The sequence below is a fragment of the Medicago truncatula genome, chromosome 3 (assembly GCF_003473485.1).
Source record: "Medicago truncatula cultivar Jemalong A17 chromosome 3, MtrunA17r5.0-ANR, whole genome shotgun sequence".
NCBI lineage: Eukaryota > Viridiplantae > Streptophyta > Magnoliopsida > Fabales > Fabaceae > Medicago > Medicago truncatula.
In genome coordinates this window covers 12,868,167-12,882,617 of record NC_053044.1, presented here as the reverse complement: position 1 = coordinate 12,882,617, position 14,451 = coordinate 12,868,167, and the positions used below count along the sequence as shown (strand labels likewise).

Genomic DNA, 14,451 nt, shown 5'->3' with positions numbered 1-14,451 from the left:
ATGTGTACACTTCCTTTAAAAAAAAAAATACATGTGTACGCTTCATCATCCAAAAACAACATGACTATTGGCTATTTCTTGATTATTGGCTACATCAACTCATATTAAATTTCTTAGTAAAGATGTCCCGTGAACATAACTCGGTTGGTAGGACAATGCATTATTATATGTAGGGGTCGGAGTTCGAACCTCGGACACCCCACTTATTCATCTTATAAGGTGAATTCTAGCCACTAGCTACCTGACAAAAAAAATAATTTCTTAGTATTATAAGTAATAAATGAGGTATAATGCATATTCGGGTCAACTATTATATTTATTCCCTTATGATTTGTTTTTTAAAATTTGTTTTGTGACTTTGAATATGTCTAAGAAAAAGTCTATATACATTTTTTTTTTTGAAGGAATATATACATTATCTTAAATGTCAATTTTTTTCCTTTCGGTTAATGTAATACAATTTTTTCCATTTCAAACAACTAAACAATTTTTTTTTTACCAGGTTGTTTCATCCATAAATTAAGGGGATATTTATTGTGATCACTTACTTTTGCCTTTACATCACTAAATTTTCACACCTCTTCGAAATGCATTGCAATTTTTCAAAAGCCTCCTCTAAATTACTATTTTATTTTGATCTTGCTTTTTAATTTTTTTATTTATCTTATTCTCATTCTCATTCTCATTCTCATTTTCATATTGTTGGTGTTGTTTCACTTCAGTTGGCTCACTGTGTATAATGTGACAACACTATTAGAAAAAGCAAAATTAGGAAAGAAAAATAGTGACGGAAGAAATAAAACCCCTCACAAATTTCTTAACCGCAAAATTTAGTGATGAAATTAGAGAGGAATTTCACGTTTTCCTTCTCTTTCTTTCAATTTATTTTATAATTTTCCTTCGAATATAATCAAAAAATATCATATATATGTATGAATCAATACATACCACATGTGTTTTCTCAGTTTAGGGGCAAAGTGCTCAAATATATATATTCACTCATATATATACTATTTTGAATCAAATTGTAATCATAATTAATAAATTCCATGCATCAAATTAAGAGAGATAGCTGCAATTTAAGAGGGTTCATATTAAAAAAATAAAATAATGGATAATGTGTGCAAATTTGATAACTTACAGTAGGAAGAGGATGACAATTTGGGTTCTTTTTGCAATCATTCACTTTCCAAGCATAAGCTCCTTGAGCATCCAATGATCCTCCTCCACCAACCATTAACTTGTTAACATGTTTGAAATTGATCCAATTATCACTGGAAAATGATTTTGGATCAATTGGAGCCTTCAAAAGTCCTTCAAGTCTAAAATTTATCGAAGAATTGCAAGGACCAGTGAAGTTGACATCTTTAAGCTTGTATGTCCCATTTGGAATTAAAACAGTAGATTTTCCTTTCCATTTGCATGCATTACTCCCTGCTTTTAAAAATGCCTTCATAAGAAAATAACAAAATTAATTATAGTTAGTTCATCAAAATCAAAAAGAAACTTCACGTAAATGTAATTCAATTGTAGTTCATGAAATATGAGTGATTAAATGCATACATAGTGAGTGAATTCAATTTTAGTGGAATATTAATTTTTAACCCTTCCATCAAACTTTTCAAAATTGCAATCCTAAGAAAAGGAAATTATAAACTAAAAGAAAAAATTGAGAAGGAGTGACCATTGAAAATTTCTTCACTATTCTCGGTGTTGCCATTGGAACTTGCATTATAAGTCATCACGTTGAACATTTTATTTTGAGCTTCAGCTTCTAAAATATAAACTAGCAAGATCAAGAGAAACAAAACATTTCCACCCATTTTTCAGATTATTTATCCAACACTATGCTAGTTTAGTTTTGAGTTTGTGATACTTTGTTTACTACCTTAACATAGTTATATAGAGTTTTGAGTGTAGAATTAAGTTCACGACCTTCTTCTTCATACAACTAACAAATCAAGAGATTAATTGCCCAAGATTTACTTTCTTTCTAAAGGTGATAATATTACAAGATATTAATAACTTTTATATTTTTGGAAACAATACAAGTTTCCATATGTATCAATAAAATTAAAATGCTTTCTATAATTGAATGTGAAAGCTAGGAAAATGTAATACTATGAATAATTATTAAATTACCATGCTTAGTCTTTTATTGATGATGCTAATTTATTCTCCATTTTATTAAAGATAATATTGCTTATTGCCTTAGTTTATCTTTTGTGTTGATTAGCTTTAGCTTAGAAACTTGTTAAAGCACCCTAGCAAATCATGTCTCATAGTGTCATGTGATTCTTTGATGTCTTGTGTGTCATATCTCATAGTGTCATGTGAATCCTTGATGTCTCTTGTGTCGTCATGAATTGCTTGATTTGATTCATGATTCATTGATTCATATCTAGCATTTCTTTGTGTCACTCCTTTTGAATCAAGTCAAACCTTGTCTCAATGTGTCTTGTATTCCCTTGTTGTCTTGAGTGCTGTCCTGTTTTGCAAACTTCATCTTTGTGTTAGTATCAATTCATAAACCTCTCTAACCTTGGTTGAATCAATTCAAATTTTCATGACTAGCTGCTCAGTGAACAGATTCAAAATAATTTTGAATCTGTTCAATAACCTCTCTGACTTTGAAGAACCGATTTTGAAGAAGAAAGAGAGGCTGCTATCAATTTTGAAGAACCGTTCTACTGCTACAGAGGAGCCCTTCACCAAAGTGGTGTCTAAAACCACCAAAAAGAATTTGAAGACGGGTTTTCATGTTCATAACATCCGCTCTAAGGAACTCACTTGGGCTGTCCTGATGGTAATGGCTTGGGACCTGGAAGTGTGCTCCTCCTTGTAGTCTCATGTTCTCTCCAGCGTCAATTTAAGTGGGCTAATTTAGCTTATTAAAAAAAAAAAAAACATCCGCTCTAAGGGTAGGTTACCAGATTGACTCATGAACTTGCTTTGAGTTTGTTTTCATTTCTTGCTCTTTTTATTTTCCTTTTGGTTTTCTTGTTTTTTATATTTTATTTTTTACTCTTTGTTGGGTGTGGTGTTTTGCCCCTAACTTTTTGCTTAACTTTTAAGCTTGAGAAGGTTTAGGTCTATGCCCCCCTTCTCTTTTTGTTCTTGTTTCCTTTCTTTTATATATTTCTATTAGCCTAAAAAAAAAACTCTCTCTCTCTCTCTCAAGTTTTCATTAATCCTTCTCGCGTTGTTATAATCCATATGCTATTATAATCCATCTGCTCTTATTTCATTCACTGCGGTCTAGATCTTTACTTAAGAGGCTATTATAATCCATCTGCGTTGTTTTTATTTTTCATATGACCCGTTTGGGTAGACCTCCATTTTATGGATAAACTGGTTAGGTTTATGTCCCTCAGTTTCTTATTATGTGTTTTTTTCTTTTTAATAATATATAATATATTTATGAGCATTTGGCAGAAGTTTAGAGTTGGGTACCAACTTAGTTGGAAGCCACTCTGTTTTTTTGTCATTTGCTCTTGCCTTATAAAAAAAAGTGATATTTATATCTTTATCATGTGAATATCTGTTATAAGAGTATTAATGGATATTAAGGTATTTACAAATATTTTTAAATATCAACAAGTAATATGATATTTTTTTATACAAAAATGCATTATTATAAAATAATTTAAATGTTTGTAAAAAAAATTAAATTATGTAGAATTTATTCTTTAAATTTGATTTGTAATAATTGTAGCATGGTCATTTTACCATTGTGTTATGTGAGATTTGAACAATGTCTCTTGAAGTTACAAAGTCAAGCTTTTACCTCTGAACTCACACCTCTTAGATCTATTTCTTCTATTTTGATCAGACAAAATTAAATCACACATTTTCACTTTATCAACAAATTAGTAATAAAAAATTCATTAATTTGGAAATCCAATTATACTTTATTTCATGATGGGGAGATTTATATTTAAGTAATACAACAGTTGTATATTTTACTAATTTAATAATGGATATGGATTTTTGCGAGTTGGTGTCCTTAAAATATGTTTATTATATTCTATATATGTTAATAATTTTTTAAATCCAATTAATTTTATTTGCATATGTAACTATTAATTTACGAGTACTTAACATATAATTTATTTTATTCTAGTTGTGTATATCCATTAATTTTATTGCATGTGTAACTATTAATTTACGAGTACTTAATATTACCGGCACTGTTTTGTTTCTAGGGTTGCAAAGGTTCTTCAGATCCTTTTCCTCCGCATACCCCATTTTATATAGTTGTGTATCCAAAAAAAAAAAAATTTTTTTTTAACGAAGCGATTTTTATTATGATAAGCAACCCCAAAATTGATTATTCTTTTTCATAAATTCTCCACGAAATAATCTCTAAAGCATTGAATATCAAAATCATTTTTTTAATCTATAAAAGACGAGTAATATATTTGATTTACTTTTACTAAAAATAAGTTTATAATGTACATGTATTTTTTTCTCAGACTTGGTCTATTTGATGCAATAAAACTATATTTTTATGAGTTTTTTTTAGATAATCCAGTGAAAAATGACAAATGTTTATGCACATGTCCACTCCCATATTAACATTTATGTTTTGTTTTTACAAAACTAATTTTCCTATCTAGCATAAACATTTACACAAATAATCAATTTCTAATTTTATTTTGACATAATCTATCGTTAAATTCCTATATTTTCTCTGTATAAATCTAAGCATTTATAATTTTTTCATTCATGAAAACTAACCACTTACATTATTCTCACTTTCCCTCAAAAAAAAAAATATTCTCACTTTTTTTGCTTGTTTTATTCATGCTTTAATATATTTTATTATTTCAATAAAAAAAATTAATACACTTTTATTTTGCCTTATTTTTTCCCGACACTCTTTAAGCATTTATTTATTAGGGTTTTTTCATAACTTGACAATTCCCCTCTCAAAATAATATTTCTTATGTTTATGTTTTTTTTTATCTCATTATGCTTTATTTTTTGTATTGGTATTTTTTTTCTACTGATTTATTTTTTTGTATGTTTGATTTTATTTTACTATTCTTTGTGGCATATAAGAAAAATAGACGATGTTGAACATTTTAAATCCCAATCCCCCCCCCGTTTAGGATTATTTCTTTTAAACGGAAGTAACTATTATTACTATTTTATTTATTATTAGTATTGTTATTGTTGTAGTTATTATTATTATTAAAAGTAATATTTATGTCGTTATCACATATATCTGTTATACGAGTATTATTGGATTTTAAGGTACTTACAAATATTTTTAAATATTAACGAGTAATATGATTTTTTTTTATACAAAAACGCATTATTATAAAATAATTTAAATGTTTGTCAATTTTTTTTTTAATTATGTAGAATTTCTTTAAATTTTATTTTTAATAATTGGAGCACTAATGATCATTTTGCCATTGTTTTATGTGAGATTTGGACTATGTCTCTTACAGTTACAAAGTCAAGCTTTTACCTATGAACTCAAACCTCTTAGACCTTTTTTTTTTTTTGAGAGCAAACCTCTTAGACCTATTGCTTCTATTTTGATCAGACAAAATTAAATCCCACATTTTCACTTTGGCAACAAATTGCTAATAAAAAAATTCATCAATTGGGAAATCCAAGTATATTTAATTTCATGATGAGAAGATTTATATTTTTGTAATATGACAATTTTATATTTTACTAATTTAATAATGAGTACAGATTTTTGTGAGCCGGGTACATAAAATATGATTTATTTTATTATATTTGTGTGTATCCATTAAAATATTCGTTTCGTGTTGGTCCATAGTGAACTTTATTTGTTGATACGGTGCTTACATAATTTAGATCATCCTTAATTATATGTCTACCCTGGGCAACGCCGGATAAGTACACAAGTGTCTATATATTTTTTAAGTGTCCATACCAACTGAGCTAAGCTCATGACCGGTACTGTTTTGTTTCAAGGGTTGCAAAGGTTCTTGAGATCCTCTTCCTCCGCATACCAGGTTGGTATTATCTTTGAAACATGGGGATAGAGATCCTTGTACGAGTTCTTAATGGTTCCTTCTGCGACTCCGGTAGCAACTGATATATCTTTCAGAGGTTTTTTATCATCAGAAAGCTGAGTAATGATGTATATAACTGCTGCAGCAATTGTTATGGGACTTCTCCTTATATCAAATTCCTCTGATTTCTTAACAGATTCCTGAGCAGCTTTAACAGCTTGATGATTCATACCAAGATTAGAACAAAATCGTCTCATAAAGTCCCCAGCATGAATTGTTCCCATTTCTACAGATTGACCACCATTCTCCAAACCAAGTTGTTTCACTATGTATTCTTTTGCACGGCCAATTTCCTTCTTTGTGGCTCCATTGGCAACCGAGCAAATTTCCTTTACAGTGCGTGGCTTGTCTTCTTGTCGACAAGCAATGTAGAGGCAAGCAGCCAATAATGCGTCTTGATTTCTTCCCCTACTAGACTTCTGATCTTGAACCCGCTTATATATCTCATTAGCTCGGTCCTTAATGATCGGAACCAGTCCCAACCTCTCAGCCATAGTATCAATAGTTTTGAACGCAAGGATCAATCCACGATCGGGATTAGAACCATGTTTCTGCCAACGATTAACAGCCGATGAGAGAAAATCAACGGACTCTCCATTCGGCTTAGCAATGACGGTGGAGAGACCACCATCGTTGAGGAGAGGGTTATTGGGACCACCGACACGAACGGCATCATTATTGCCGGATTCGTTAGCAAAGGTTCGCCATTCGGAGGTTTCATCAATGGAGTGTGATTCCAAGACGAGACCACACTCCGAACAGATTGCATCACCAGCGGAGCGGTCAAACACCACCTCCGTCGCTCGCTTGCAGTCACTGCAAAATGCGTCGGACATGGTTCCGAGTTTCTCTCTCTAGGGTTTCAAGATTTTTGCTGAAAGAACAAGAGAATGAACTATGTTATTTATTGCTCTCAAGTCTTGGTAGTGACTATTAATTAAAATAATATTTAGTCTTTCTCAAGAGATAAGATAGAAAAAACAATAAAAAAATATCCTTTTTATTTTTGGTCAAATTGAAAAATAATTGCTATGTAGTAACTATTAAATATATTAACTAATATTGCAGTCAAAAATATTTTAATAATAATAATATTTACCTATTATAAATGTGAATATAACTTATACATATTATTTAATAAAAATAGTAAGAAATTTAAGAAACGTTTATTAATTTATTTTTTATTATCTTAAATTCGGTCAATGGTCATACAAACTTTTATTAATTTATTTTTTCTTGCTATCTTTTTCTTTTTCAAGAAACGTTTTCTAGCTATGTAACCAAAAAATATGTTTTCTACCAATCTTGTTAGCAATTGTGTGTATTATTTTAAGAAAAGGGTTGATCGAAACTCTATTCTCACATTAATAATTTTGTTCCTATATAAATAATATCAATTAATTTATTATTTTGTTTGAGATGAGTGAACTCAATAGTTATATATCTTTTATGTCTTACACTTAAATATATTTTTGAGTAAAAAGCTTAAAAATGTTTGGTCATATTGTCTTAAAGGGAACATCATAAAAAAATAATCTTAAAGGGTTGTACAAAATACGGCCATGTCTTACTACTCATCTCAACAATAATGCATTGGGCCAGGTCTGACCCAATCAAGAGAAAAAATATTATAGGATACGACAAGGACATAATTAAAACATGGACCAAGTTCAGGTCACCCTCGGGTTACTAGTCTCGTCCTAATATAATTTGAGGATTGATCCTCTTGGATCAATTTTGTTGGGTTGAGATATGTTCTATAGAGCGATTGAGTTCGTCTTCGTCCGCTGTGGTTATTCATGAGTCCTTCTCCACTGAAGGAGGGTGGTGTACTAATAACCGAAAAATATGTTGGTTATCAACTTATCATGTTGCAATAAGCCCCCATAATAGACTAGTAATTAAGTGATTGTAATTCCTTAATCATCTAATCAGTGCCTATTTTAAGATTTTATAGTTTTTGTTGTGTTTTGTGTTAATTAATCATTTAGAACTAGTGATGCTTGATTATGATGTTTGAACATGTAGGTTAAGGATGAAGCTTGTATTGACAACCGTCGTTTTGTCATTTTGATGATGTTTAAATTGTAAGCTTTTAGGTCCTATCATATTGTTTGTCTCTTTATAATTTAGACTTAGAAAATGTTAAAAACACCTTAGTGATCTGTGGCATAATGTCTCTATTCCGTGTGTATCAAAACATCACTCACATGCTTTCAAAATTCTGGTTCTGTACAGGTGAATCAATTCACAGTTATCTGAATCGTTCGACTCAATACATATTGAATTGATTCACTCCTGCATCATGTCATTCAAATTTGAAATGTATCATAAAACTGTCTGACTTGCATTGAATCGATTCATTTTGATCTGAATCGTATCAATCTTTATACTGCGAAATTTTAATAGACTCAATTTTTGTCTAAATCGCATCAATCTTCATTGTTCTTATGAATTGTATTTCAGTTGTCTGAATCGATTCATAATTTTAGTGAATCGATTCAAACAGTTGTTTTTGGATGAAAAATTGAACTTACACTCATTCGCTATATATACTCACTCTCTCATAACTCCCTATTTATTGAATCATTTGCATCTATTCTCTATAGGTCTTAAAAACTCATTGTTCATAAATTCTTCAAGATTAAACACTTTTTCTTAGAATCACTTTGTACATTGAGTCACATTGATTTGCTAGGGTGCTTACAAGGATTTTAAGTTGGTTCTCTCAAGGAAATTGGTTGGCCTTAATCAAGGTTCTAAAGTGAAGTGAATAATCTCATTCCACCTCCAAAGGTCTTGGAGGTCTTTTTAATCGTTCTTGCAATCGAAGGAGATTCGTTCACCGGACATAGCATCGAAGACTTGAGTGAAGAGTTCGAAGGGGTGCACGGGTAATCAAGGATTTGAAGATTCAAGGAGCACCGAATTCAAAGGTTATTTGAAGTTTGGGGGAGTGTTTATATAGGGGTTGAACATTTAATTTGAAGGAACTCTTGTAAACACATTTGTATTCAACATTATTACTATTAGTGGATGACCTTGGTGAAGGTGTACTTCATCAAGAAGAGTAGACGTAGCTCTAGCGAGGACGAGAAAGAGTGAACTACCATAAAAATATCGGTGTTATCTCTCTTCCTTACCATCTTTACTTTTGATTATTGCATATGTTAATTCAATAATTGTTAGGATAGAAGTTTGTAATAATCTAAGTTGTTTTTCGTTAAAAGTTAACCTAATTCGTTGAATTAGGTTTTAATAATTAGCTTCGATCAATTGGGTTCAATTTCTATTCAATTCCATATGTATTGTGTTTTTGATTGATAGCTTGGTTTATTTTCATATAGGTTTGGTTTTGAAATTGACTAAGTTTTGCAAATTGTTCAAGACACATTAAGTTTTGATTGTAATAAGATTTGTATTGTGAACTTCTCAATTCTATATTGAATCTTATTAGCACATAGTTTTATCTTTTTGCTTATTGTTGTGACTGTTCACACGTGTTTCCAGTAGTCAATTTAATTCAATTCATTTTTCACTAAAACTTCAAAAAACTTTTTCAAAGCGCTATTCACCCCCCGCTAGCTTATAAAATTATTGGCCATATAGACCAATAATTGGTATCATAGAGCTTGGTCTCTTCTTCAACGACTAACTACCGCAATAGTTGATCCATATGGCAAATAAGGAGCCCAAGGGGGCGTATAATAGAGCACCTATTTTCGACGCAGAAAATTACGACTATTGGAAAGAGTGCATGAGCGTTCATATCCAATCGGTGGACATGGATGTTTGGGACGCCGTTGTCCATTGGCAGTTTCAATCGCAAATCGTCGGCGATGAAGAAGACGGTGTAGTCCTAGATAAGCCTAAAGCCTATTGGAATGACGATGACAAAAAGAAGGTACAATATGATTTGAAGGCACGAAATATTCTCATTTCCTCTCTTGGAGTTAATGAGTATCATTCCGCCTCTCATTGTAAGACCGCTAAAGCTATGTGGGATGCATTTGAAACCCTTTATGAAGGAACCGATGATGTTAAACAATAAAAAATTAATACTCATCTGCAACAATATGAGCTTTTTTCCATGGAGGATGGTGAATCCATCTCCTCCATGCAAATGAGATTCACTCATATTGACAACAAGTTGCAAAACCGTGGTAAGGACATTTCAAACCAAGATTGCACTAATAAAATTTTGAGATGTATGCCAAGGGAATGGCAGCCCTAAGTTACCACTATCAAAGAAATTCAGCATGAGATCAACTGTTTCAAGTCAAGTGAGGAAGACTCTAAGAAGAACGAAAGAAATTTCATTGCTATAAACACCACCTCATCCGTCTCTACCTCTTCGGTTCAAAATGATGATGAATCCCATAAAGAATCAATAAATGAAGAGGAGATGAGCTTGTTGATGGGATAAAACCGCAACTGCACGATTCTACCGATGTAGTAATAAAAGAGTATTGTTCCGACAGGGAGTTATGGATTCAATTAACTTTCAATAATGATTAGAAAAGAGTTTTAGTTGAAAAGTTTGGATTTTGTTTTAAAAGAGAAATAACAATAATAATAAAAAGGTGCCTTGGGTGACAAATCCTTCACAAACCAATCCTTTAAACCTAGAACCTTATGTTAGACCTAATTTATAAAGACAAGTGTCTCTTTAGCCTATCACACCTCCTTTCGGTCTCAGTGAGTGTGTTCCTCTAGCAACCACGTCTATTTTCATGGTTGATTGCTATTAGAATCCTTGAAGTTCGAAACTTTATATGTCTCAAGGTTTGCTAGACTCTTTTCATGTTTCGCAATCCTTGTCTAAATTCACTTGTTCCAATATCAAAAATCCACTTTCGTTTTATGAATTGATATTTGAGATGATGAATTAACAATTACTAACCCTCCACTTTCGCTTCTACTGTTTGATAATTGTTAATTCATGTTAAAACGGTGAATTTCGATTAGAAATTAGGGTTACATAAAATTAGGTTTAAGGCTTGGTTTGATTAGGATTATGTCATTAGACTTATCCAACAATTCCAAGACAAGGAGAGTCTACTCGCTAACGTTCATTGTAGACATAGAAGAGAAGAATAAGAAGAAGAAGAAGAAGAAGAACATAAAATAAAGGTGAAATTTTATTCAAAGAAACAATTGTCACTTCCAAGAACAAAAGATGAATTGTTGCGATAGCTAGCTACTTTATTTATAGTTTACAATGACTTAAAACCTAAGCAATACATCACTATAATGTTCCACAAGAAACCATGAGCTTTTAGGTCAGAAGTAAACTTAATAGTGTTGGAACAAAATGTGTTTCACAATGAACCTTAATGAGTTTTGATGATAACAAGGTATTAAAAATTGTCAATTGGTTATTGCTAATAATTGTTCAAGTGTACAGGACCAAAGGCTAGTCAAGTTATTTCAATAGGTCTTGGAAGAACAATGGAAAGAAAAAGAGATTCTAAGCATCTGAAGAAAACTGCGTCTGAAGCTTATAGTGCTTCTGAAGCTGAAGTGCTTCTGAAGTGATGACGTCATCAGAAGCAGAAGGTCATCAGAAGCAAGGTTTTCATCAGAAGCGAAATCATCACCAGAAGCTACATTTAATCCATATATTCAAACTGAAGATCCAAAGTAGCTGTTTCTCATTTCAACCTTATCTAAGAAGAACGAAGAATTGAAAGGGAGGTATCAACGGTCATTTGGATAGCGCTGAGCATTTGTCCTTCGTTAACAGAGTTGACAAAGTACAAGTGTACAACCACTACCTCCACTACTCTGTTTTGTCCACGCTACAAGACAAGACAACAGCTATGCCTGCAGAATTTGTGCCTTCAAGATGGGAATGAATTTGAAGCTAATTCTTCAAAGGACTACACCCAAATCAGGCAAAGGATTACTGGTGTGTCATACCCCAAATTTTGACCACTTTTTCTATTTTTACCAAATTTTATTCGTATTTTTAAAACCAGAATTTTCGTTATTTCAGACGAAATTCCGACAGGGAGGTATTTTAAAATACCTCATATTTGGTTCCGAATCGGGCCCTCTTCTCTCAATTTCCATTTGTTATTTATTTAACTTTAAATTTGTTTTTCTAATCTTTTTTTTTATTATTATTTTTTTTTTATTATTTTATCTCATTTCATTTTTTTTCTTCTTCTATTTCCTTTTATTATTATTTATTTTAATATCCATAAAATTAAAAGTTTTGTCCGCATCTCCACCAGCTCACAAACAGCTCACACACAGCTCATTAACAGGCTGTCGTGTTCCTCTCCAAGCAACAGAAATTCAGCTCTATAAATATAACCACCTGCACACAGACAAAGGGGGGACCGAAGTTCACAAAGAAACAAACAACAACTTTCATTCCATTCCATTTGTTCTTGCAATCCAAATTTACAAAAAGAGCTAAATAAAATCCAGTTAACAGAGAACAATTTTCCAGCACCAACTCAACCCGTACAAATCGTAAACAACCACAAACCAACACAATCAAATTCGCACAAACCTCAAACCGTTACCATCTTTCAAGCTCAAAAAACAGATCCGGACTTTTTGTAGGTTTGTTTTAAAAAAAAGATTTTCGAAAGTTTGAACTTAGATCTAGAAGTTTGGGTTGTTTGTTTGTGAAAACTAAGTAGATCTTTGGAAAGAGGAGAAAAAAGGATGTTTAAAAACGTAAATAATTTTTGATTTGGCGGAGTTTGAAAACTCCGGCGCGGTGGTGCCACCATCGGCCACCGCGCCGAAACCGCCTCCGGCCACCACTCTTCTCATCGGAGAAGATGAAGAAATTCTAGAGAGAAGGCAGAGCTTCTCTCTCTAGAAATAAGAGAAGAGAGAGGAAAAACAATGAAAAATGACAATTTTGTGACCCACAACCCTTATATACGTGTTCACTGGTTCAACCCATGGACCGACCCGTAGAAACCGACCCGGTTCAGTTTTCTTAAGCCCAATTCTCTTTTCTAATTCCTGCACCCCCTTTTATTTCTTGCTTACCCCCCAGCATCTCATTTTTTTTAATTTCTTTTTCATGCATTTTAATTTTCTCTCTATTAATCCAGAGTGCTCTGGTCCTATATTAATTGTTAATATTATTTCTTTTAATTTAAATTAATCCAGAGTGCTCTGGTCCTTCTTAATTAAATTAATCCAGAGTGCTCTGGTCCTTGTTAATTAAATTAATCCAGAGTGCTCTGGTCCTAAATTAATTGTTAATATTATATTTTTGTTCTCCAGAGTGTTCTGGTCCTATATACATATATATATTAAATGCTATTTATATTATTGAACTAACGCACTTTTATTTTATTGCTTTTTTAGTTTAATTTCATTATTAAAAAACAGCAAAAAGCATTCAAATATCAAAAAAAATTACAAAAAAACATTTTCATAACAAACCTTGATTCTCAAATCAAGTGATCGTTATTTTTATTTTCTTTCTTAATCAAATTTCAAATCAATTCTAATTTTATTTCAAGTCTATTTCTTTCAATATAAAAAACACAAATCAATTCTCATTTGCCACTTGGCTTTTTATTTCAAAACCTTTTTTCAAAACTAATAAAAAAAAACACAAAACAAATCAAACGTCAATTTCTACCCCGAACTACGAGGTTTTGATCCCTCACGGATATGTAGGCAGAGGACCTTGTCCTTCCAAATCAATTAAAAAACAATTTTCTTTTTTTCTTTTCAACTTTCAACTAAAAACAAATTTCTTTTTTCTTATCAACTAAAAACAATTTTCTTTTTTTTTCTTTTCAACTAAAATCAATTTTCTTTTTTGTTTTAACTCATCATCCAATTTTATTTTCATCTCTTCAAATAAGCAAAGCAATTTAGCACAAGATGAATTAGGTAAAAGGTTCCTACGGAGTACCGTAGACGCTTAGGGTGCTAACACCTTCCCTTCGCGTAACCAACCCCCGAATCCAAAGTCTTAAGGGTTTTTACTCATTTTTTCCCTCCCACGAATAAAAATCGAGAGTTCAAAGATTGACGATTCAAATCAATTAATGGTTTGATATCCGAAAATCACGAGCACATGGTGAATGATCAAAGGATTTCAAACGACTCTTTAGACGTGCTAATTATCTCAACGTCTCTTTCACGCCTCTATATAAAGGAGTGAAGACTTGAAGATAGTAGATAGAGATACACAAGTTAAAAAGCGCCAAAACTCTGTCAATTTGATTCTACAAAGCACACTGAATTTCTGCACTGATTTGATACATCTTAGAAATTCAAAAGTCTAGAGTCTTTATTGTGTTGTATTGTGAACACCACTGATTGTATATCAAGTGTTCAAGTCAAACTTAATTCATTGTATTTTTGTTTGATCAGAAGCCTCTTGCCTGCGTGCTTGAGCATT

The 14,451-nt window shown here is 31.7% G+C and overlaps 1 protein-coding gene across 1 annotated transcript; it reads right to left on the bottom strand.

Annotated features, from left to right (window-relative positions):
* Window positions 1-5,953: 5,953 nt before the first annotated feature.
* Window positions 5,954-6,895, bottom strand: LOC25488804 (transcription initiation factor IIB-2). The gene has a single exon (XM_013603948.1). The coding sequence runs from the start codon at window positions 6,893-6,895 to the stop codon at window positions 5,954-5,956; it is 942 nt and encodes a 313-aa protein (XP_013459402.1).
* Window positions 6,896-14,451: the final 7,556 nt, after the last annotated feature.